At 43.4% G+C, this 24,329-nt stretch overlaps 1 protein-coding gene across 5 annotated transcripts in view; it reads right to left on the bottom strand.

The window, feature by feature from the left end:
- The window catches only part of satb1b (SATB homeobox 1b), a 63,736-nt gene that overhangs the window by 5,773 nt on the left and 33,634 nt on the right, over positions 1-24,329 (bottom strand). For all 5 annotated transcript variants that reach the window (XM_084356480.1, XM_084356479.1, XM_084356482.1 and 2 more), the window contains 4 exons: positions 22,878-23,380; positions 19,616-19,828; positions 15,830-15,901; positions 15,107-15,262 (listed from right to left, as the gene is read on the bottom strand). In XM_084356480.1, the coding sequence (XP_084212606.1) occupies positions 15,107-15,262; positions 15,830-15,901; positions 19,616-19,828; positions 22,878-23,380 (944 nt within the window). The remainder of the gene's footprint in view (positions 1-15,106; positions 15,263-15,829; positions 15,902-19,615; positions 19,829-22,877; positions 23,381-24,329) is intronic.

Below are 24,329 nucleotides of genomic sequence, written 5' to 3'. Positions count from 1 at the left end.
TTTCTGTGATTCAAACATGTGTTTGTGTTTGTTCATCGAGCTGAGTGACGAAGTGAAGATTCACGACTGTACAGACAGAAGGGCTCCGCGGGGGCTGAGTGACGTGGCCTCTCGGGCTCAGACGTGACGACCTCAACCTCAGCAGGCCAGTGTGTTTGTGTGTGTGTGTTTGTGTGTGTGTGTGTGTGTGTGTGAGTGGGAGTAAGGGGAATAACACACTGTAGTGCTCTGTGGGAGTGTGAAAAGGAGTTGGGGGATGAAGCTGTAGTGAATCGACAAGAGAGCCGTAAAGGGACAAGAGTGGATGAAGAAGGAGGGACGGCCGTGGAGTGAAACCAGCGAGGAGGAAACGCAGCGTCAAAGAGAAGCAGCGAGGTGTGTGTGACTGTGTGTGTGTTACAGAGGGCTACTCGCTCAGCCGGGTCTGTCCTGGCAGCGTGACAGAGCGTCGCTGTAATCTCCCGGCCAGTGCGCGGCAGCACCTTTCATTTCCACAGGATTACACCGCGCTGCTGGTCCGCACACAGACACACACACACACACGCATACACACAGAGGGCAGAGCCACGCCGCCACACTGCATGCAAGAGATAACTCAGCAGTTTGGTTGTCCCCTGTTCCAACTCCTCCCATAAGCCACATCAAACCCAGGAGGGGTTTTGGAGGAAGCCGAGAGGGGGAGAAAGAGAGAGAGAGACATAAAGAGGGAGAGAGGGGGAGAGAGAGAGAGAGGGAGAGAGAGAGAGAGGGAGGAGAGCGGGTAGAGGGGGCCATAAAGCCTGCGTGCCCACCTTGTTCCTTTGCCACGTTTATTGTTGCGTTTTTAATTTGCATGCAGAGGGATTTGGACGGCGCTCCAGTTGGGCTGTCTGTGGTTTCAGCTGATTCGGTAGTGAGGGAGAACACACACACACACACACACACACCACACAAAACACAAACAGACGCACACAAACCACCACACACCATCTTGTCAAAGCCAGAGAAACAGTACCCCGGCCCAACGATGGAGTAATCCAACTCAAACACTCCCCAAACCAGCAGGATTAAACCCAAAGTAGCAGAGCCAATCAAACAAAGGCACGACGTGAACTCCATTTCAATGCCAGGAAGTCCATTTGATGAAATAAAGTACAGAGAGTTTATTAGTTCACAAGTGTGAATGTTTGTCTGCGTGGCCTCTTTTTTTATTTTTTTACTTCAGCTTTTCCGAGCTGACATTTAACTTTCATAGAAGGAGCCGAAGGAAGAATCAGACGAACATTTGCTAAACGTTTTTTTTTTTGTGTGATGCACGTCAAACAGCAGTTAGCTCTGCTCCCGGCCAGCACTGTGGACAGTGGACAGTCAGCATTTTCCATGGCACTTTCAAGAGCTTTGTTTGTGTTTGTCTAATTGCATTGCTTCCACAGGCCAGGCAGAGGCAGCGGGGATAAAGGGAGGAGAGAAAGACATGGTGAGAAATTGAAAGAGAGAGAGTGAGAGAAGTTAGTCGTTTGACTGCATGTTGTAAAGGAAAAGTTAAAAGGAAAAAAAACTGAAAGAGAAAATGCATAAAACATATTTTTTCTCAAATGTAAAGTAGCATGGAATTTATTGGATGTAAAACTGACTTATATATGATGACTCTTTTATAAGACTGATTAAACCAACAAGATTTTATGTCCAACATTCCCGTTCAACATTATCATACTGCTGCAAATCTGTTTTCCTCTTTATTGTTTAATGTAATTTGTCGAGCCTCTCCACCGCAGCTGACAAGCACCAACCGCTCTTGATTGGATCATGGAAGTTGCTGCCCCTGCTGCTAAAGTGTTCCAACACGGTCCAGAAAACAAAAATCTAGGGCTCTTCAATCCAGTGTACTCTGTGTTTTGTTGAAGATCATTAAGGGCTCTCTATAAATAAATAGAACAGGTAGTTCAGAAGAGGCCCAGTTGTTGGCCAACACAGAATAAAGTACACGCTGACTTTTGACGTGTTCCACAACAACTCTCGTACAGTAAAGACATTTTTTCCAAGTCACGGTTCAACCGTAGACAGGAACCAGACTATTGAAAGTCTGTGACTGATGAGATTGATTATCGCTTACTGCAAACACACACTCATATCAGAAACGGTATTCACATTTTTTCTTTTTTAATCAAGGTAGGAATGTGTGTCTCACACCTCTCATCAACTGTCGCTGCACAAAACCACAAGCAGCCACTTCCAGCAAACCATCAGAGACGAGCACGGAACGACAGACACAGTAAACAAGTGTCTGGCTAAGAGGAGAACTCGCACCGGTCATATTGTTGTTGCTCTGTGTCTGCCGGATGGAACTGCAGACAAGTGTTTGCTAACATGTTAGCCATATCAGGTTCATAAGCCGGTGGTATGTCAGGACTATTGTGTCGGTTTGGTGGTGAGATCACTTTCATTTTTTACTTTAATGTTTGTTTGTTTTTCTTTTGAGTGCTTCCCACTTAATGTTATTGGCTTAATGTTGTGCCAAAGTCCACTGAAAAATTAGTTAATTGTAATTGTCTCTATTTTTTGACATTTTATCGACAAAATCATAAAAAAATATTGTGATGGGAATTTTTCATCATTTTCTGACATTTTATTAAACTATACAATGAAAAGATTATTTATAAAACTAACCAACACATGAACTAATAACAAAAATCATTTCAGCCTTTATTTAGACTATTATGGGACGCAAATAGTTGCGCGATATATCTCGATATTTTGAAACCTCTACAAAAGCACTTCATATTTGTGAGGATTCAACATTTTTTTCTAAATACCTTGATATCGATATTGTGACAATATTGTTGGGATGACTATCAGTACTTTCACAAAATATCACTACAGTGAGATTTTTTGATACAATGTTAAGTATCAAAACAAGTAGAACAGCCTGGTTACTGTAATGCAGCCTTTAAAACCAGGAAAAGACAACACTTCCAAAATTTAAGACGATATATTGTCTCATATCACGGTAACGATATAATATCAATGTATTGCCCAGCCCTATTTGACAGGGTTTACTTACTTCTAAGGTGGTGTGACATGATGACAGACAAAAGTCACTGCCAAATACTTATCAACTACTAAAGGACTACATCATTAAAGGTTTTAAAAAGCTACTTTAGAGAAATTATGTTGGTTTTTCTTTCACAATGGCTAGTAGAGGAAGTCATTCACCAATGTATCAGTTTACACCTGGTAGAAAATTATCCTACAACTCCTGACAGGTCTGCAGGTATAATAGTGATCGTATTAGAAACTGTCCAGTGCTTATTTTAAACAAAGAGATATCAGTTGGAACATGACAATGTTGCTTATTTGACCGACGTCCTCATAAAACTCAAATACAAAAGCAAATACCGGTAAGCTCTTTCAGTTAACCTACTGGAGTAAACCGATGCGTGCTCCCAACCTAGATTGCCACAAAGTGATGAACTAGAGAGCCCTGTTTATTTTGATGCTAAATACATCTCTCAGTTGAACTCACAGATGCGGCAAACAGGTTCATTGAGGCAATAAGCACTGACAGCCATTGGATTATCTTGCTATGTTGGCACACACCTGCGACAATATTGCACAATAATCCGCTGCCTCCGGGTCATCGTTGCTTAATTATTAATTAGTTTCAAACAACGGGACTGGCAATCAAGAACCACCAGCCTTTTCTTGTTTTACAGCAGACACAGATCTGACCAGAGGCTCATGGGGCTCTGGGGTCATAAGGTGCCAAATTAAAAGGGTAATAAACTCTTCAGCAAGCTATTGTTTAGCCCTGATATAAATAGAAACCGGCTGTTCTGATAAAAATATTTTCCTCGCAACACAATAGTTGAATTCATGCATGAGATTCATCCAGCTATGCAATGCGGTACACCGTGTATGTGAGTGCTGCAGTCACAAGCTGCCAATAAGAGCATAGGCCTGCTCTGTCAGTGAACAGCATGGTATTCACCGCCCAACCTACCCACCCATTTACCACCGAACTACCACTGCAAACACCCCCCAACATGGAGGCTCAGAGAAACATAAATGAACAACTGGCTTTGCTGTGAGACAGTAGATAGACAGAGAGACAGACAGGGGGAGAGAGGTCTGTCACACGGCCTGGCCAACACCTTCCCTCTAATCTCATTTGCTTGTTATCAGCCCCATGAGGCTGACCTCGGCCACTGCAAAAATAAATAAATAAAATAAGCCAACAGATGTCCATCAATTTGCCATTTGAGTTTGTCCCCCCTCCTTCCTCGGATTACTGCGTGACCAAAAATAATGCCTCAGTTTCAACCCCAGAAACAGACTATGCGAGTATATCGAGTACCATTTGGATTTGTACCATTTGGACAAAAAAAAGGGGCCTGGATGACACATCAAAAAATCACAGATGAAGAAATGATTGTCGCCATTGTTGTGGCTGGCTGGTTGGAGGACAGGACCGTTTCGGAGGCAGCCAGACAAACCTCTTCTGTGTCTGAACAAGAGAGAGAGCTAAAAGTAGGGGGAAGACAATGCATTATTGTCTTTCCTCCTCCTTGAACCTGGCAGAGGCCCAGCACTGGCAGACAACACTATGCAGATAAATGCAGCCGATAACATGCTTCTCCTCCCCGAGCGAGCCAAACTGGCGGCTGCACGTGCGCGTTCACCACGGAAGGTAACGTGTGCTGTGTTGTAAAAACATGACGCCATTGGTGGACGCCCATCTGCTGACGACAGTGGAGTGTTGAAACCTTCCTGATGCTCGGGCATATGTGGATCTCCCGCAACAATAAGCAATAATTGACTGCACAATTCGGGGCCAGATTTTTTGGGGGGCGAATAAGTCTTTATATGCAAATAGAACAGCTCTGAGTGACTGTACAAATAATCTTTGGTGTACTGTGAGGGAGATAGGGCAATGGAAATGGGGTCAGTGGCCTTATTTGAACTGCATTCGGAAGGCCAGCAATGGTGCCAAAAAGTAAAGTGAAAAACTCATTGTACTCTGCTCGCAGACAAAATATGACACCACACAGTCCTATTCATTCATCTATTAGTGTCTTTATTCAATTTGTTCTTTAGCGTCTTCAGTCAGTGAAAGTTGTTTGCTCAACAAGCTGTGCAGCAATTACTTTTACACTGTATGTTACTGGAATAACACGAGCACTGGAGTGAACTTATAGCTGACAGAGGTGATTGCGGTGCCATTTGTATCATCGGATAAAAAGGTCGGGAGAGCAAAGACCCAAACTCCCCAAAATAAGTCTCTTCAGTCCTTTAATAACCCTCAAAGACCTAGACAGCCTGCGGCGACTACAAATAGCCATTGTTCTTAAATGTTTAATCATTTTTTAACCGCTGCTGCTTTTCAGTGGTATCATACATGTCTTGTTTGGGCATTCAGGGGCTCCGTAGTTAACATGATTGAACCATCAAGTTCTGAAGCATTTATTCACCAAGGACACCGACGTAGTTTCTTCCTCTGGGATGACGGGTGATGGTTGGAGCTACTGTTGTTGTTCATATTCAACAGATAATATATTCCTCTGAAAAAGTCACTGTTAGGATTTAATAACTTTTTCTATTTACTCTCTGAACTTTTGGGACACGTCTACATGGTCTGGAAATTAAATACAGGATTACACCTGTTTTTCACAAAAAAACTTGGAGGATATTATTACAAAAGATGGCTGTAACTTGCTTGTCTAAATCATCAAAGTACATCTTTTTAAATAAAAAAACTAAACTTCCTGGGGTTTCGTCTGAGTTCACAGTGAAAAAAACAGCCATCTTTTGACTGCTGTTTTTCAAAAATTCTAGTAAATTCATCCGTTCTCAGACAGAGAAAATGTAAAATTGGGACTTCAAATAAACCGAAACTTTAACTTCGGCTGATTCAAATGATCAGCACTTGATGCTGATTGCTAGAATAGGGCAGGAAAAACAAAATAAATACAGGAGAGTCAGGCGCTAGGTCTCTGAGGGTTAACAGAGGGACAAGTGTTAATCCAAATTTATGCTCCTCTGTGGAGGTGGTCTGGTGGTCCCGCCATCAATGATTCAAGTGTAGGAATTAATTTATGGTTCAACGAAGGATTTAACCCGTCGATTATCATTGTACCACTCCAACACTAGCTGAATAGCAATGCTTATGTCCTGAATTCATTTTATACCCAAAGTAATCATGTTTATATTCTTTCATTGACTATGTGATAGACAGATGATCACTGCGAGGGCAAGGTTTGAAAATGACTGCTAGCTAGATCTTAACATACAAATTTGTCTCGCTAGAGAAAAAGAGAAGATTACTGAACTGTGCATTCATTATATACCCAAACTAATCGTGTTTGCATTCTTTCATTTACTTAGAGCACAGTGACGAGAAGGTTTGTGCTTGAAATGGCTTTGCTAAAACACAAAACACAAAATGAAAGAAGATTTCTGAGCCCTTATTGAACATGCGCCATCTTGGAAAATCTTTACAATGCGGTCTCTAAGAAAGTCTCCAGTTTTTGAGAAGGACCATGTCAGTGCTACGCAGCATCTCAAGCAGCTTAATGCAGAAGCACAAATCCACCTTTACTCAATCCCATCAATTCTGGGAATTCAAGCCAGCGGTGATCCAGCGGTCACAACCTCGCCTCTCTCACCATTTCAATCGTCGACAACACGACTGGACGTCATCGAGGGAAAATAACGCACAAGACAGCAGAGGGTATAAACATATTAAATATTTCACGTGGTTGTAGAGGAAAAATAATTAGTTACAGATAAAGGAAATTAACATTTTTCTAAAAATATTCTCCCTGTTTACACCGTATCTAAGGCTGTTTCCCATATGGTGATCAAAGAGTTGAATTTATTAAGCCACATTTTTATTTACCTCTGCATCATTTTTCATAACCTCGCCATCTGATTCCAAATCACACGCTGGTCCTGAGCATTCGTAAGTTGGCATACTACAAACAGACGGATCAAACGGACATCTTTTGAAATGACAGACAGGCCCTAAGGATGGTTGGATCTGTGACCACAGTAATGGATGATGAAATTTCTAGTTCTCATGTGTACCAACGAGGAAGCGGCTTCTCTCTCTAGGAAAGCTTCCGAGGATTAAAAAACTGAGTCATCTGAATCGTTCGAAACTTGCCTTTAAAATATATATTTTTTTGTTATTAAATCACGGTGATACGACTCTGATGTCTTGTCAGAGTGGATGCTTTCCAGATTGCGGTTGCCAGATTGTGTCACCATCCTCTTTTGTGAGGATGTCAGTGGCTGAGCTTTAGGAGAGAAATTTGCTAGTCTGAATCATACATGCCAAACAATTAATCTCTATTCGTGCTGCGACATGGAGAAGTCTCAGCCAAACAGTGAACGTTTTCTGAAGAGGGGTCGCGACCTTTCCAGATACAATAAGTGAGTTGACAACAATAACAGACTGACAGCTAACACGACACACATTGTGGAGGCTAGGCATGACTATGCAGGAAATGGCCCTCTCTGTGTCAGCACTTGCTCCCAGAAACAATACCGACCAGTTCTGTGCGGCGGTTTACGTCATGGCTGCCGAACCAATAAAGTGTGCAGGGAATTTTTGAGCAACCAAATAGAGGCAGATGGAGCATAAAGAATAGCCAAAGGCAAATGACCAGTCCATCTAAAATGGAGCACATTAAACATCTGTGTGGTTACTGTGTTTTTTTTTAACTGCACGTTTTGTTCTTTCCCAGCTAAGTTGTTCTTCACACACAGCTGCACATAGCATAGTAACAATAACACAACCTGGGAGTTCCCCGGCGCAACAACAGGCTACATGTTTTGTTTTTTCGGCAGGAGGAGTGCCTTGCTCAAGAACAGTAGAAAAAAGACAAGAGAGCATGTCTAATGTGTTCATTATTTGTCCACAGAAAGAACAAAAACATTTGAAGGTAACGTAATTTATCTTTTGAAAATGGACTCTAAATATCAGTCGACGTCAGATTCTAGTGAAATTGTGTTTCTCTTTGTCCACAAAAGCACTTCAGCTTGCTTGTGTGTACAAAATGGCGGAAAATCAAGTCACTGATGATGCTACAGTACACGTGCCTCTTTGTATCAAATATTAGTATAGTTGAAATTGCACCATAATCTAGTTTAGCCTGGTGGTGGGCTGATATTTGGGTACCAGCACTGTCTGCACAGCACACTGAATGTTCAAACACTGTTCTCCCACCACAAATTTACCTCTTGTTTATAATCTTTTCTGTTCAATACTGCCGAGGCAGATGGAGGATGAATGCACAGAAGACAACAAACACGCCGAAGATGAACTAGAGATAAACAACGACGGCAGCAACATTACAAACACAGAGAGCACCTACATGGAGTCTGATTCCATCAATTATAAGAGCTTGATTGAGATTTAATTCAAAGCTTGGGTTTAATTGCTAATATCAAAGCGTAATTAAGCTGATAAATCATGACTGATCTTATTGAATTAGAGATTGAAATAGCGGAGAACCTGCAAATTGTCTATGTCAGCTAAATAAGTGTTCTTAATTGGCCTACAAGTTTGCTTCAGATACTAATGAAACTGAACAAATTTTCCTCCCCAAAAAAGTCTTCATATGCAGTTGTTTATTCAGAGCTATGGCTGTGTGTCTTGTTCAACTTGGAAAATCATCTTGAACTTAAAATAGAATATTTACACAAGTGGCAACAAAATAAACACACAATCTCAAATATCTCTCTGTGCGTGGCTGAAAAGGCATCTTATACGTCCTCCTCCAGGCTCAATCTATCCAGTATATTGTAAAAATAGTGACTGAAAAATACGGTGTGGACAGAGTGATGAGGATGGAAAGTCAGTTTCCCTTTGAGAGAGAAAGATAAGGACACAGAGAGGAGATTGTGAAAGACAGAGAGGGCGGATAATGCTAGCAAAACCAAGTGCACACAAGCAGCAGCATGAGTACTTGGATAGGTCCTAATATCTCCCCATGCAATTCCCCCTCACTCAGTCACACACACTCCTGTATGCACGCACACAGACACACTCTCTCTCTCTCTCTCTCAGACTGCATCTGCTGGAGCTAGTGGCTGTAGTTAAATTGAAATATTTCCCGGCGTGTGTCAGAAGCATGCAGAATGATAATTATGACAGATCTGATTAGGCGGGCCGAGTCGGGCGGCTCCGGGCTGCAGGTGCGACCTTGTGCATTCCTGAGTGTGTAAATAAAATTAATTACAAGCGTAGGGGGCGCGCAGCGCGTGACATCAGCGCGCACAGGGGGGACTCCCACGGGGGGCACCCTAATGGAATATTTTCCCCGAGTCTAATAATACAGTTGGTATTGACTTGAGGTAATTAGGGGGATCATTAAAGCGCTTTTCCCGGCGTATTTGCCTGCCTGATCAGATTAGCGAGAATGGGCCTCAGAACAAGCCCTGTGTGGTCTGTCAGGAGAAGTGGAGACAGTGGGAGAGGGTTAGCTAGCGAACATTTGTAGCAAAGTAAGAGCTAGCAACACGCTGTCACTGGGACAAGGGAAGCATCTGCTATCACACAAGGTGAGGACTAGCAAGGTTAGGCATGTGGCTAGTAGGCTAAGCACTGGTTAGGCCTTGGGAACTTAACATTGAGGGAGGACTGGTGAACTATTAGAGAGGTGCTCAGTTCAGTAGCAAACTGGCTAACACCTGCTCCACAGTAGAAGACATTTGTCATATAATAATGCATTAGAGGTGATGACGAAGAGACGATTTGGAGTCCTGACAGTCGGGGTAGATTCCTAGTTTGGACTGCAGGGTAGGAGGCAGGCGAGGAGGAGGGAGTGGGTTGTGCAATTGGAGACAGATGGGGTGAGAGGTGGCATGTAAGGCGTAAGTGAGAGAGATGGCAGGAGAGACACAAAGTGCTCTGGGCATGCTCAGTGAGACCCCGAGCTCCTGCTAGGAGGAGGAGGGTTCGATGAAACAGGCAGCGGAGAGAAAACAGGCTGGTGGGAATTCCACTGTCCATTAAACAATAAGAGAAAGGCTCATTTCAGAGGGAGGGGAAGACTTACCGTTTGCAAGATAATTCATTCGCTAAATTAATTATTCAGACAGCTGGGTCTCCAGTTCAAGAAATTGTGTCTTTAATAATAGAGAGGATCTGGCCTGTTTCCCATGGCAACCTAATAACCAAGCAGGCACAGGAGATAAATAAATAAATCAATTAATAAACAGTCACGGCCTTTTTAGATCCCTAGGGGTTTTGATATGCTCGCTCTGATCTGCCTAATTTGAGGGAGAGAGAGGTGTGAAGAACTGTGAAACAAAAAATGAAGACATCTCGCTGCCTGCCCTCCCAGAGCACACAAAGTACAACTTATGAAAAGTGGAGCAAAATTTCACTGTGTTGCTCCAACACACAGCCCCCAGCAGTTCCTGATATTAAAAAGCATCTGAAAACATCTTCGCTGTATCAATCTTACTATCCTAGGATGCCATTTAATGCCATTTGTACACAACTCTTCATGCAAAACATGACTTCTAACACACTGACCCCAAGTGGCTTCTCAGTAACAGACAAACCTCTGAACGGTCACAATCTAGAAACAGACACCCAAAAGGTCAGCCATCTGCCCCTCTTGTTAAACAGCCATTGGATGGAGCAGAGCGATAGAAGTGGTGTGTGTGTCATGTGTGTGTGTGTGTCATGGGTCTGGTCTGGTTGGGTGCCAAAGTTCTGAGATTTAAGATGAGAAAAGCGTTTGAGCCCCAATAAAACACGTAGGACCACGAAGCTGATTCTACCTCGAACGGGAAATTAGTCATTTTTCAAACATGACGGAAGTCGTTCCAGTTTATTCTGTCATCCGACTCCCTTCCGTCTCATATCAGTGTCCCCCACCCGCCTCCAACCACCTCCACCCACTCCCCCACCTCTCCAGACCAACAAGGCACTCACCCCCTCCACCACCACCATCACCACCACCCCCCCACCCCTCCACTCCAGGGACTGCCGTGCCAGGCGGGTGCAGGGTGACAGATGGCATACACCAACCTCCCCCCTCGCTCTCCCCTCTCCCCCCTACTGCACCAGCCCCCCTGCCCGGCCCCCCCGGTGGCGCAGCGGCGGACCAGATCAGTGCCATTCTGTCTCATTAGAGCCTGGCTAATTAGCGTAGCCTCTTCCAGGGGAGAATGAGCGAGTGAGAGAGGAGCAGAGAGAGAAAGAGATGGGGAGAGAGGGCGGTGTTGGTGGCGGTGACTGCGTTCTGTACTCTTCTGGTCATTGAGGAGTCGGAGGGCTTTGAGCCCCGCCGTGCGCAGGACTCCCAGGGTGCTTGTTTTATGACAGCAGGGACTCTGATTCTATCCGTTGCGCAATTCCTCTCAGGAAGTGTCGAGGATGTTTGGACATAAAAGTCGTGTCAAAGGAATGCCCCCAACCCGCTCCGCCCCACCCTCGGCTAACCTCCCATCGCTCAACTGAACATTAGCCGCCCTCTTTGCCAGGCTAGCCAACACAGCTAGCCTCCCCTGTTAATGTGGATGAAAACAAAGCACAGTAGCTTGCTGGATAGCGCCCTAGTTCTACTCAGCCAGTTAATAATTTTGACATCAACTCCAGGCTATCCAGATCGTAGCTTCCACCTCTGCAGGCTAAAATGAAATGGGCCGTTTGGCGAGTAAAGCTACTTCTGGCAGCGCCATCGCTGGATTTGAAACATTAGCGCGCAGATGTTTTCTCCAAGTCTGACATCTTCTGAAGCTAAATTGAGATGGAGCAGTCTTGGAGCAGGTCGATCAGTTAGAATCACTGAGGACTGGATCATGAATAATGACTCAGATTTTATCAAAGAGTGAATGTGATATCTGTCCTAATAAATCAGAATTGCTGCATGGATTACTTAAAAAAAAATACGTGTGCCCAGACTTGAAGTGAATGGCGACCATTAATCTGATAAAGTAATATGGCTTGGGTTAGATTCACTGCTCTATAGTTACTACGCTGAATATGTGGCAGTAAAAGAGTGATTGAAATGCAACATTGAATATGTGAGAGAGGAGGGGCAGTTAAAGGGTGGCTGAGGCCTGCTGTGGTTACGAGCCCTAGGAGAGGACAGGATGGCTGCGTTCCAGGAACCCCCAAACACACACACACACACGTTCAAATGTGCCTGCACATAAACCCACATTTGATGCACAGAAAAGCACACACACAAACATCTACATACAGTATATACACACATCTCAGCAATCAGTAAACTCCTGTTTACTGCTTTCTACCCAGAGGACCACTACTGCCTCTGACCTCCTTCACATCTCCATTTTCTCTCCTTTAAATCTCCATCACTCTTCTACTTCCCTTCTCATTGTATCATCGGTCTCTCTGCGAATGAGATAAATACCCTGTACATTAATGCTAAACACGCTAAGATTCACTGCATGGTGCAGAAATACCCGCACATATACAGGACTGACACCAACAGATCCTGGTCACCTGATCCTGTGCTTGCGTAAGCATGCTGGGAAATCCTAAGCCTGAGCTGAAGAGGCAGAGGTTGAACTGCACACCAAGCTGACAGGATGGTGCCAGCCTTAGTGATGAGGCCTCTTCCACACCCTCCCCCCACGATTATTTCCCCGGACCCCATATGGGCATGCTGCCAGTCCAGCCCATCCTCCATCCTCATCACCAACCATATCCACACTGCACTTCCAACCCCAGTACCAGCAGTCTCTGCTGGCATGGTGCTCTACCCGAGGCTTGGATGCTGGTTATTTTCTTCCTGCGAAGCTTCAGCTGTCATTTACAACATGTCGTTTAAATATACATTTTCCCTTTCTTCCTGGCTGACTGACTCACACTAAAGTAAGCCCTGGAACAATTTACAGTGACACACTGAACACCTGGTATACTAGCAAAAATGTCCTTTCCCAACAAGAAATATTTTTCTTTTTAAATAAACAATTAGCTAACCTCAGCAGCAATTTAATGTTCTGAAAAAACGTTTTGTTTGTATTTTTAATAGACAAATAACATCTACACTCGGGTACCTTAAGACCAGCATCACCTCCCCTTCCTGAGACCTTCTTTTTAAAATACAAAAATGTGAAGTTATCGTTTATGTTATGTTATTAGTATCGGCTGTGAGAAGCAAGTAATTATCAGTTATTGTATCAGCAGGAAAAAAATCTGTATCGTGCATCCCTACTATTTTCATTATTGATCAATTGTTGGTCAATAAAATGCAAAATGGCTCAAATGATTGACTGAATAGCAAAATTATTATATAATTAATTTTCCGTTCATAAACATATTTGTTGCAGCTCTACTGCTTCTCTATAACATGGGAATCCTACAGCTCCCATCATATGTATGGAAGGGACAAAAGACAAAACACTGAAGGTACAGTTTATAAAACTAAATAGGTAAAACTACAACCTTACCCCACTTCAAATAAAAAAGAAATAAGGCAGTTGTTGGATTTTTAGAGGAGCTGTGTGGAAACAGAGACTGAAAACTGGGTGCTGGTCTGCTGGGGTCTGATTGTCAGAGTTCAGGGGTCCTGATGGGGAGGAGCAGGCCTGGCCTGGCGGTGCCGGTAGCTGTGGCAATGCCGGCTGGGTAGTAAGGGGGGAGACCAGCTGCCCGGGGAGCGCCCATTACGAGATGGAGCCAGAGATAAGTGCTCTCCCAGGCCCCCTTTCACAGGCATAATTAGCACACTTCTTATCTGCTGCTCAATTCACATTCACACCCGCCTGCCATGAATGGAACGTGAAAGAGAGGCAGAAATCGGGGGAACGGGAGAGGTAGAGGGGCAAGACAGAAAGATGGGAGTGAGGTGGAGAAGGCAGGGTGGAAACCTGTTCCCAGACAAACCTTCATTTGAGAAGAGAGAGACATGTGCGAGTTAATGCTGCGACCGCCTCGCTCTCCCCCTTTCTCTTTCTCCATCCTTCCAAGGAGTCTTTGAACTCCTTAACAAAAACAGTGGTTTGTGCATCAAACTGCAATTTGGTAAAACAAAGCTATCTGGGGGTATAATCATCCTAATCAGCAAGAAAAAAATAAAGCCTTTGCAGATATTTCTAGATTATTCCGCCCTTGGTGATCTATTTCTCCCCCCCATCTTCTTCATCAAGCACAATTGTGGAAATCTTCCCAACTCTGCCTCCGACAGACACATGAAAACCTTTAATAATAACTCCTTAGTGCGACATTTTTTAAATTACTTTTAATAAAGAGTTAAACTGGTGCTGTGTTTCCAACACACACAGGCTTGTATTGTGTGAGCGCCCTGCTCTCTGGGAGAAGATAACAGGGGCCCCATCGTCTTACTGAGCGGAGCTAATATAAACAGGTTTGTTTGGTGTTGAAACAGTGTCGACTGCTAAACTCCAAACCCACAATAAAGAGGACATGTGTCATTATGTCGATAAATCATCGCGGTGATGCACTGAGGCAAGTTCAGTTGGGGTTTGATGGTTATTACTTCTTTTCACCTTTAACTGTTTCATGTCATGTGCATCTTGTATTAAATATTGTATCTTTATCTCTCTATAAACTGATGTGGGTGTGTGTGTTTGTGGCTCGTCAGCTCAAGAATTTGCTTGTTTGGAAATCAGCGGGACAGTCTCAAAGCTAAATGATCTTTATTCTCTTGCTTTAATTTTTGCGAGACATTCATCAGTCATGTGTTGTTTGTATGCAGGTTTAGAAATACAGTTTCGGATTTATCGCGGATTGATACCGCTGTAGGAGCTACTTTACAAAGTCAGATCTTGTGAAATGATTAACAGTATTTGTACATCATGCTGCTTTTAAATCAATAGAAAGAAAGTGAAATCCTTGTTTGACAAAATGATTTTCACAGACTCGATGTTGGATATTGAATAAAGACCATGTTTCATGATATATTTTCACTTCAATGGTGAAAAAAGACAGAAAGCTCTTTGTGTTTTGCTTGTATTGAAGCTTGAACCAAAATTGTCTGTTTGGTTTTCTGGAGGAAGACAATGACTGGGAAGCTGCTAACAGAAAATATAGTTGGTATATTGCCATCAGAGCTTTGGATGTGCAGAAAACCTTCTTCCTTCTCTTTTATTCAGTGAGCCGTTGAGTGTGTTTCAGTACCTGGCTCTTGGAGGCAGCCACCTTTGCGAACAGCGCCTGGGAAACTTTGGCCCTCTTCATCTCCTGCTGGATCTCATCGTAGATGGTGGAGTTGATGTTGAGGATGCAGCTCTCTGTTTTGCCGTTCCACTCGCTGGGTAGAGGCGACGGCTTCACCTGGTTGATCGAGTGAAGACAAAGGAAATTAGGTAAAAAACCTACAGAAAATCGTACACATTTTCTGATTAAAACTCCAGATATTTGCCAGATATGTCTTTGAAGTTTCCTTTGTATTTGATAGATTTTGATTGTGTGCCTGGACTGAGTCACCTGAAGATTTATGATATTTATGTATTTTTCTAGAAGTGTTTTGTAACTGAGAAACATTACTTTTCTTTATTTTTCAAGACTTTTTTAAACCAAACTAGGCTAAAACACACACAAACTAAAGCTCTATTTGATCCAGATCTACTTATGAGTGTAACAGTGTAAAATAAAGTAATGCTACTCTTCTATATATATATCTTTGAGTTTTTGAAAAATTAACAGATCAAAATGCTGATACTAGCCGTGCACCTGAGCAATAAATTCACATGTTGCTCCTATTAATGCTTCTGAAATAACAAGGAATTGCATGTTAGGAGATGATATGCCCCAGTGCGTGCATTATCCATGAGAATGTGTGCATTTATGTGGGTGGTGGTGGAGGTGTAAGGGTTGAGGAGGGTGGAGTTATTTGCTCACAGGGGAAATGCCCACAGGGATTCGGGGATTCCAGTCCTCGGGCCTCACGCTGTTACAGTCTTCCCTCCGGGGCTGCAGTGCCGGGAACACAACACAACAGTGCTTATTCAGACTCACATGAAGGAAAAATAAAGGTAATCTGGCTAAACACCAGCACACACACACACACACACACTGGAGTGTAGATTACACCCACACACGGCTCCACTGTTACTTTGCTCAAAAACACTTAGATGTGTTGTACGAAATGTTATTATTCTTGTGTCAAGCTGGTGATTAAAAAATAAATGCAAGTCAAGTGAAATCAAATCATCTTCATTCAGCGGCTTGTTGCATCTTGACAAAAATCCTTTGACAAGGTAACAAGTATCCTAATAAAAGCATTACCCAAGAACCATTAGCATATGAATCATTCCATACGAGCCCTTTTGAAAGCAGACATCCACAGGGTTGGGTATGAGTACAAGTACAAGGCATTCAAATAAACCATAATAACACCAACAGCTACTAACTCATGAAACAGCCTTTGCTTAAAAACATATATATTAAAGAATTGGTCTAGACACCTCATACGAGCCCCTTTATGTGTTAAAAAACAATCATACGATCCTCAAATTTGTGGTGAAACTGGAATGTCTGCGCATTTCTGAGCCTTTCATCCTGTTTTTTTTTACGACAGCTCGACGTGGGCTTGTCAGTCTGAGCGGTAGGTTACCATGTCAAGCTAATTGTTAAGGCTGGGACGTGCGCTAACCGGCTTTGGGGGGGGAGTTGAGCCGACCCATCAGCACACGTGAGAGAAACATACCTCTGCATCTGTTTTTATGAGGCCAATAAAAACCCTCCTCTGTCTCTGGCTCAATTGCCACCCTGGCTGATTTATGTGCTTGAATTCACACCGCATTGCTCCATAGGAGAGGCTGGCAGATGGCCAGGTGTATGAGTGTGTGAATGTGTATGCGTGTGTTTGTTGGTCTGAGAATTGCCTTGTGTAGGAACAGGTCTACATGATAAATGTCAATGTGTTTAAGGCATACAGGTGAAGTATATTATGCCTTAAGATATTCGACTGATGTGCCAACAGTAGTCTGAGTGGCGTGATATTAAAAACCACAAACCAGAGTTCTGGGTCATGTTTGAAATAGTTACAGATTGCATGCCATGTAGTAGTGCTTGTGTTTCTTGTTCAGCTTGAGAATCTGTGTCTGTTTTGTAATGTGTTTCTAGCTCTGTGCGCTAAAAGGCCCTCGGTACATTCATTCTAATTCACCTGATGTGATTATTGAAAATCTAAAAACTCAGTTCCAAATCCCTCTCTCTGCTCTGCTTCTGGGATGTTAATAAAAACATTAACAGTGGGCTATTAAACAAAACAAAATGTGCACTCTCCAACTCTGAATCTCTGTCCTACGGATTGTAAAGATGAGCTGTGAACTGCAAAGTGGCCCTGCTAAAGTTCAGCACCGCTGCTTCAGAATGCCACTCTGTCTGTCTTGGTTTTGTAAAGACAGCAGCTGCCGTCATGCTGAGCAGTTTCAGAGGGAGGCTCCATTTCGGAGATGGGTGGGCCTGTGCCTGTGCCTTTCTTTCCTCCACACCTAAATAAAAGCCAAATCTTCACCGAGCACTGGACAGAGGAGGCCTTTGTCCGCCCCTCTCACCTCCCAGATGCAGCTGACCGCACTTCAAATGGGCTTAAGTGGCAGAAAGTTGCCACATACCTTTCAAATGAGGGACACTGATCTGCGGTGAGGGTACAAAGTTGTGCTGTGGCACGCAGTGATTTTGAAACGGGGGACCGACTAAAACTAAACGATGTTTGATCTTTCACAGAGCTCGTCATCACTGAGTGAGCTATATTTTGAAAATGGGAGGGCTGTTAATGCTGCCTAATGCATGGTAAAAGGTCAAAATTAGCACAAAAAATTATCCACCATTTGTGCACCATTCTCACCTGTGTGGTGAACGCGGGGATGATGCAGAACTCATTTACATGCAGAGGGAATGTACTGTACGTCGACAGAACAGACAGGCTTTTATTTATTTCGTGTGTTCTCAGACAGGTCGTAGCCTGATACAATGGAGGGGAATGTGAGGTGTGGAGCAAAACAGCGTTGGGGTGGTGCTTTTATGCATGCTTGCTGTCGTCACATGAGAACAAAGTGCGCTAATGAGTGCAGTGCATGTCTGTGTTTGTGTTTGTGCAAGAACACACAACGCACTTTTTACACTCTAATAGACTGAAAAAGGGACGAAAAGAGTGACATTTTTGTTTAACCTCTTGTCAAGCCTTCGAAACCTGGCTGATGTCAGCAGGCTTGTTACACGTGTCTGGATTCGGTCCATGACACCACCGCAAAGACAAACAGTGAATTCCAACACTCCGACTTGCTCACACACCTGCTCTCATTCACACACTACCAACGATATCTTGTCATCACCAGCTAAACAGTTCATAGGACTAGTTATATTGTTTATGTGATGAATGAAACCTTTGTCTTTCTTTTTGTTGCATGCCTTCTGAACTATGGCCGCACTGTGTGTCAGCGATCTGAACTTTTTTTTTACAATAGTCTGACTGTGCAATAAATCTTGGTGGTTATACAAATATTTCTCTGAATCAGAGCTGCTTAGAAGGAAGTGATTATCATCGACTCTCGATGGGCGGAGCCACCAAAGCATTTTTTTTTTAAAGTTGGCTAGCCGGCAAACTTGAACGGTATGTGATGGCTCAGGTGGGAAACAAGGTTGTGCATTACAGGATCTTGCAAAAGTGATTTATTTAGTTTTGGCCAGATTCTCCTCAGACTTGGATCTGGTCTTACCACAGCTGATGTTCATCCCTCTGAAATATAACTACACATCTGACCTACATGGTTATCTGCCTCGTGTGTCCACCACGTTTCCACTGCTGATCGTGTTTGTTATTTGTTTGTTTTCACCCGCGTCCGATTCTTTGTTGGTTGGCTGGATGGGTCTCGGCCCAGAATAGACCCCATTAACTTTTGGTGTGAAGCCAAATAAAGGACCGGATCAAGGAACCTTTTCTCTTTTTCTTTAACATTGCGAGATAGCGTTTTTTTTTTTTTTTTTTACATTTTAATTCATTTCTCAGGGAAAAATGCACGGATCCTGATGAAAAAATCTGGCGTATTTAGGAGGCTGGTATCTTTGAGTGAGTAAATTTGCGGATCCAAATAAAAATCTGAATTAAAGGGGACTGTTGGGTCTCTGCTGAGTGCCGTTCTAGATGCTAATGAAGGACAGTAAACACGTGCTGATATTTTCCTTTTCAGCAAAGCCAGAATAAAAACTGCATTGAGTTATCTAGGAATAAAATTCTGGCTCTTCTCTCTGTGATTTTCTTTTAGAGAGTGAATAAATTAATGTAAATCTGATTACTTTAGGTGCGTAGCGGATGCTTAACACTGGGTTGCAATGCACGACACGTCCATCTACTGCTGCAGGGGTGCTACAACAATCGATCGGTCAAACCATAAATCAGATCTCACTCTGTAAGCATCTACAGCAGCACCTTGATGGAGGAGTATAAATCTGCCTTTACGCAAAGACTTTAAATTCCAATGCAACTGCTCACAAATCTCTTATTTATTAATTTTTTCAGATTTGTGAATTATCCTGTCTATAGAGCAGCTCTGACTCTGAGAAATATTGGTAAATCTCAAATTCTAGTCTACTAATTAGGTCCTGCTGAGTAAAGATAACAAGAAGTAAACTGCAACAAATATGGACGACATGCACAGGGAAGAATCAACTCTCTGGTACCTGTACAGGTCGGCTGGGTGGAGTGCTGATGAGTGGAGCGGCGCCCATTGCCGAGGCTGCCGTCAGGCTGCGTTCCCTCTCATCCTGATAGATGCGATCGCGCTCAGCCTCCGGCAGCTGCAGGAAGTTCTGCATGGCGCGCAGGTTGACCAGCAGCGACTGGGACGCTGTTTTAGGGTCCTCCTCTTTGCGTAGAATCTCAGACAGCAAGCCCTGCATGATGGGGCGGGAGGAGAGATGGAGAAAACGAAGAGTAAGAAAGATGGAGAGGAGGTGAGGGAGCAAGCAGAGGCAGAACGACAGAAAAAGGAAAAGGTGGGGGGTCAGGATGGCAAGCAAGAAGGGAGTAATCACATTAGAGGATTCTTAAACAGGAGAGTAAAGGAGAGCCATGAGTGTAAATGGAGACTCTAATGACAATGGTGATTTGACACTCTTAAACTGTAAACTAATTCTACCTCTGAGCTACTTAATTTAGACCACAGTTTGTTGATCCACACTGAGTTTCTGTTCTGTTGGGTCACAGGCTTCCCCTGCGACCCCTAATTAAGACAGTGCCTCCACTTCCCTCTGACTCAGCTTTCTCTTCCATCATTATTGTTGTCAAATCACATTATCAAGGTTAGCCTAATGTTCTCCCGTGCTGCTCCGCATCCTCACGACTCTCTACAGAACTCCTGAAGGAAATAAAAAAACCCTGTTCCATCAGTTTCATAGCCTTTTATCCATGCTCGGTCTTGGGTGTCAAAGCTACTTTGTTTAACCTTCTCTGTGGCCTTTGAACCCTCAAGACTTCTTGTCTTACTTGTGTGTAATTTTGCAGATCTTGGACATATTCTTCGAGCCGTATGTTGCTTTGGATAAGAGCCGCAGCTACTCGCCTGAAATATGACAGTCTTGTACGACATGCAATCAGCGTATCCTCTGTTTACTTTTCAATAGCGCTCAATTCCATCATTATGAGACGGCGATGACTCCATTATCAGAGATGTGTGATTGGGCCTTTTCATCAGCTCTTGGCCACACACTGTGCAAACCATCGCTCCGCTTCTCTCACCATCAATAGGTGTGATTTGGTAATAAAACAAGGTGATGGGGAAAACATGCTTGTGCTTTTATTTTTATATATTTATGTGGAGCAGGCAAGTCCTCTTGTGAAATGAGCAGAGCTGCAAATATGTGCTTGTGTGTCGTTCGTCTGGCAGCTAAAATGTATACAACCACGTGTCGTGTTTAAAAAGGTGTGTCTGTGGCATCCAGACAAGTGTGAACAGATTCTCAAACGTAATTCGACTCAGAGTGACATTTTAACAGCAAAGGGGACCGTTCACCTACTTCCACAAGTATTCAAGGGATATATTAGTGGCGTAACTCATTTATGTTTGTACTGCGTGTGTCTGCATTCTTCAGTGTTTGCATGCTTATCAGTGTTCACCATCAACCCTTTCTGTGTATCTCCTTAGTCAATCAGTTTCCTTTCTGAAAAAAAGAAAAAAAAGAAGACAAGCCTCAATCCCTCCCCTCGCCTTCTCTGATTCACCTCCTACATGGACCGCCGCCTCTTCATGTCACTACTCGAAACCCCCCCTTTCCCTTTATTAACACAGACTCGTAGAAAAACACAAGCCTAATAAATAATCCTCCAAAGGCAAACTCTCCAACAGCACATTGGGCTAATTCCTCGTATCAGCCACAGATAAGACTCTGTTTGTGTGGGAGCTTGCAAATCTGCACAAAAACACCACTGTCTGACTCCACTATATAAAACACACACACGCATTAATTTTTTGGGTGGGATGGGGGGGGGCTGTTGTAAGTTCTAACTCTAATAGATCCTTATCAATTTCTGTGTTTTTGTCTCTTTTCATACAGTGACTTCAAAGCAAATGCAGTCGTAATGAGGTTTGCTGTCACCTCCTTCCACCAACCCCCCCTTAATACAGGCGGTACGTTTTAAGACATTATCGCTGTCGTCTGTGTGTGCGTGTGTGTGTGTGTGTGTGTGTGTGTGTGTGTGAGGCCTCTGACTATGAAGTGAAACCACATATTTTGGCAGGGAGAGAACGCACGCCATGACCGAGCCCGGGTCTTTCACGTGGCAGGCTGCCAGCTGTCTTGAAGAACAGTAGAGGTGCTAGATTACTGGAGTGAGAATGAATGAGATATAAACTGTGAAAATAAACCAGTTCAAACACCAGGCCCTGCTTTGTATTTCTTAGTAAAGAGAAATTGTTTAATGACTTCCTTAATGTGGTTTGTGTCCCCTTTCAAACAGGATGTTGGTGTGGAATCTCTACATGGCGAGGGGGAAACAACTGTGCAATTACATTTCAAAAGGAGGATTGTTAAAAAATTTACAATTTTGGACGGACACTAGTCACACCCTGTGCTGCATGATGTTTTTACCAAAAATTCACTGGTTTTCCAGAAACTTCAAGTGCCCGTTTAATGGCTACTGTTTGTACTCTAAACATTTTATTACCCTGTGAATACGAGTCAGACGGGGGCATAAAATTAAACATAAAAAATTGAATTATACAGAAATAAATTGAATTTTTAAACCACTTTAAATGGTGCAGCAAATACTAGATGCTTTCACTTACATCTCAAAACCAAAAAATAATTATTGCATTTATCAAAGTTGATTATGTATCACGTGACGCTTTTTGTTTCTTTAAATTTGATTGACAAACATCAGTTCCATTGACCTGAATTATTATTTAATTAACTTACATCTGTGAATATTCAGTCTAGGGCTGCGAAAATATCAGATTTTCACAACACGCCTATCGAAACCAAATGAATTCACGTTAAAAATATCTACAGAAAATTTTAAATCAGTCAAATTAGTTTTTAACTTTGTTTACTGTTTGTTTTGTCTCTTTTTTGGCAAATAAATAAAACTCAAAATACGAGTGTAGGGAGGTGCGAAGACAGTTTGTAACCAAAACAAAAAGGGACGGAAAGAACAATTACACTTAATGAACAGTGAAAAGGCAACCAGATAAACTGATAAACAAAAGGTTTACAAGGCCTACCATCTGTGCTGATTATTCACAAGATATTAACACATGTGTACTATTAATAACAGTAAAGTAAAAGTAATATTTCCTTTTTCTAAACTGTGCCATCATTAATACCAGTACATTGAAATACCCATAATTCAGTACTACCCATAATTTTAGTACATTTTTATGTCGTTGTTTAAAGTTAGGGAGGACCCTGTTCTTATTATTCTGGCCCATCTGTCTCCCCTCCTCACCTGGGTTCTGTTGAAGGCCACACGGGCGAAGACGGCCTGTGAGATGCCGGCCCTCTTCAGCTCGTCCCTCACCCACTGGTAAATCTCGACGGACACCTCTGTGTTTGATGCCACCTGTGGCTCCATCGGCTTGTTGTGGGAGTTGCGGCTGACAGGTGGGTGGTTGAGGTACTGCTGCGACAGGGACTGCTGCGCCAGCAGCCGGTTCACTGCGTACTGCTGGTTGAGGATCTGTGCCATCACGAGCTGCTGGTTCACCAGCTGGGGGCTGATGGGCGTGGACACCAGGCCCGGGTGGTGCAGACCGGGAAGCTGGGGCTGTCGACCGCCAGGCTGGCCACCGTGTGGTGGCGGAGCGTGAGACAGCGGCGGCACCGGTGAGGAAGGAGTCTGCTCTGCTGTGCTGCCGGGGATGGGCTGCTGCTGCTGGGAGAAGCCCAGGTGGTTGTGGTTGTGGTTGTGGTTGGGGCCAGGTGGAGACAGGTCGGAAAGGCCATCCATCTCTGGCAGAGGAGGGAGTAAGACGAGCAAAGAAAAGGCAGAGAAGAGTGGAGCGCAGAGGGAACAGAGACAGAGACAGGGAGAAAAAACAAGGTCAGTAATCGGTTTAAAGTCTTAAACACCAAAAAGAAAACACAGGAAGAGAATTTGGAGAGAAAGCGAGCTGTTGAATCTGAATAAAGCAAAACAGTCTCAATAAGAAATGAAATAAATCTGCTCTGCATCAGATCAAACTCGATCCCAGCTAATATCCCAGTTTACTTTCACGACAGCAATGGAAGACATTTTCCTGTCAGCATATATTCATATTTAAAAACACAAAACACAAACAAAAAGATGTGTGTCTTCCCCCTGAAGCAGTACCCTGCACAGGCCTCTTCCTCCCTGATTGGATATGAAACAGCTGATCAGCCGACGACCGGTTAAAAAAAGAAAAAGATGGCAACGCAGATAAAAGAGCTTCATTGTGTTTGACCTGTGTCTCCCACAACCCATGCCTTCGAAATTAAGTTCAGAATGTCTGTGGCCTCATCATGTGAAAAAAAAAAAATCTGGGAGAGACAGTGGAGTGTGTGTATGTGTAGGTACAGAATTAATGTGTGTGTGTTTGTGTGTGTGTGTGTGCGTCCACAAAGCCAGAAGCAACGCTGATAAATGTGATTCTCTTTACATCCTTAATTCTAAAATAAGGAACACAAGCTAGCCATTATGACATTTTTAGGGAAGGATGGTCTAAATATAAATGTAGGGAGCAGAGAGCGGAGACAGAAGGAGCACATCGGAGGATACTGTGTGTAACCTGAGTTAAGGCCTCGTTTGAGTGTATTTAAACAGGCTTGACTCGAACTGTGAGACAAAAAAAATATCCATGTGCCGTCATTTAATGGTATTTTGGAGATTTTTGCGGCATCTCTTGCTTTGGGAATCTTTAAGTCCATAATGGCTGCTGGG

This window comes from Pagrus pagrus, assembly GCF_965226575.1.
Source record: "Pagrus pagrus genome assembly, chromosome: 7".
NCBI lineage: Eukaryota > Metazoa > Chordata > Actinopteri > Spariformes > Sparidae > Pagrus > Pagrus pagrus.
Note: the sequence above shows the minus strand (reverse complement) of the source record. Positions and strands in the feature narration are given on the sequence as shown.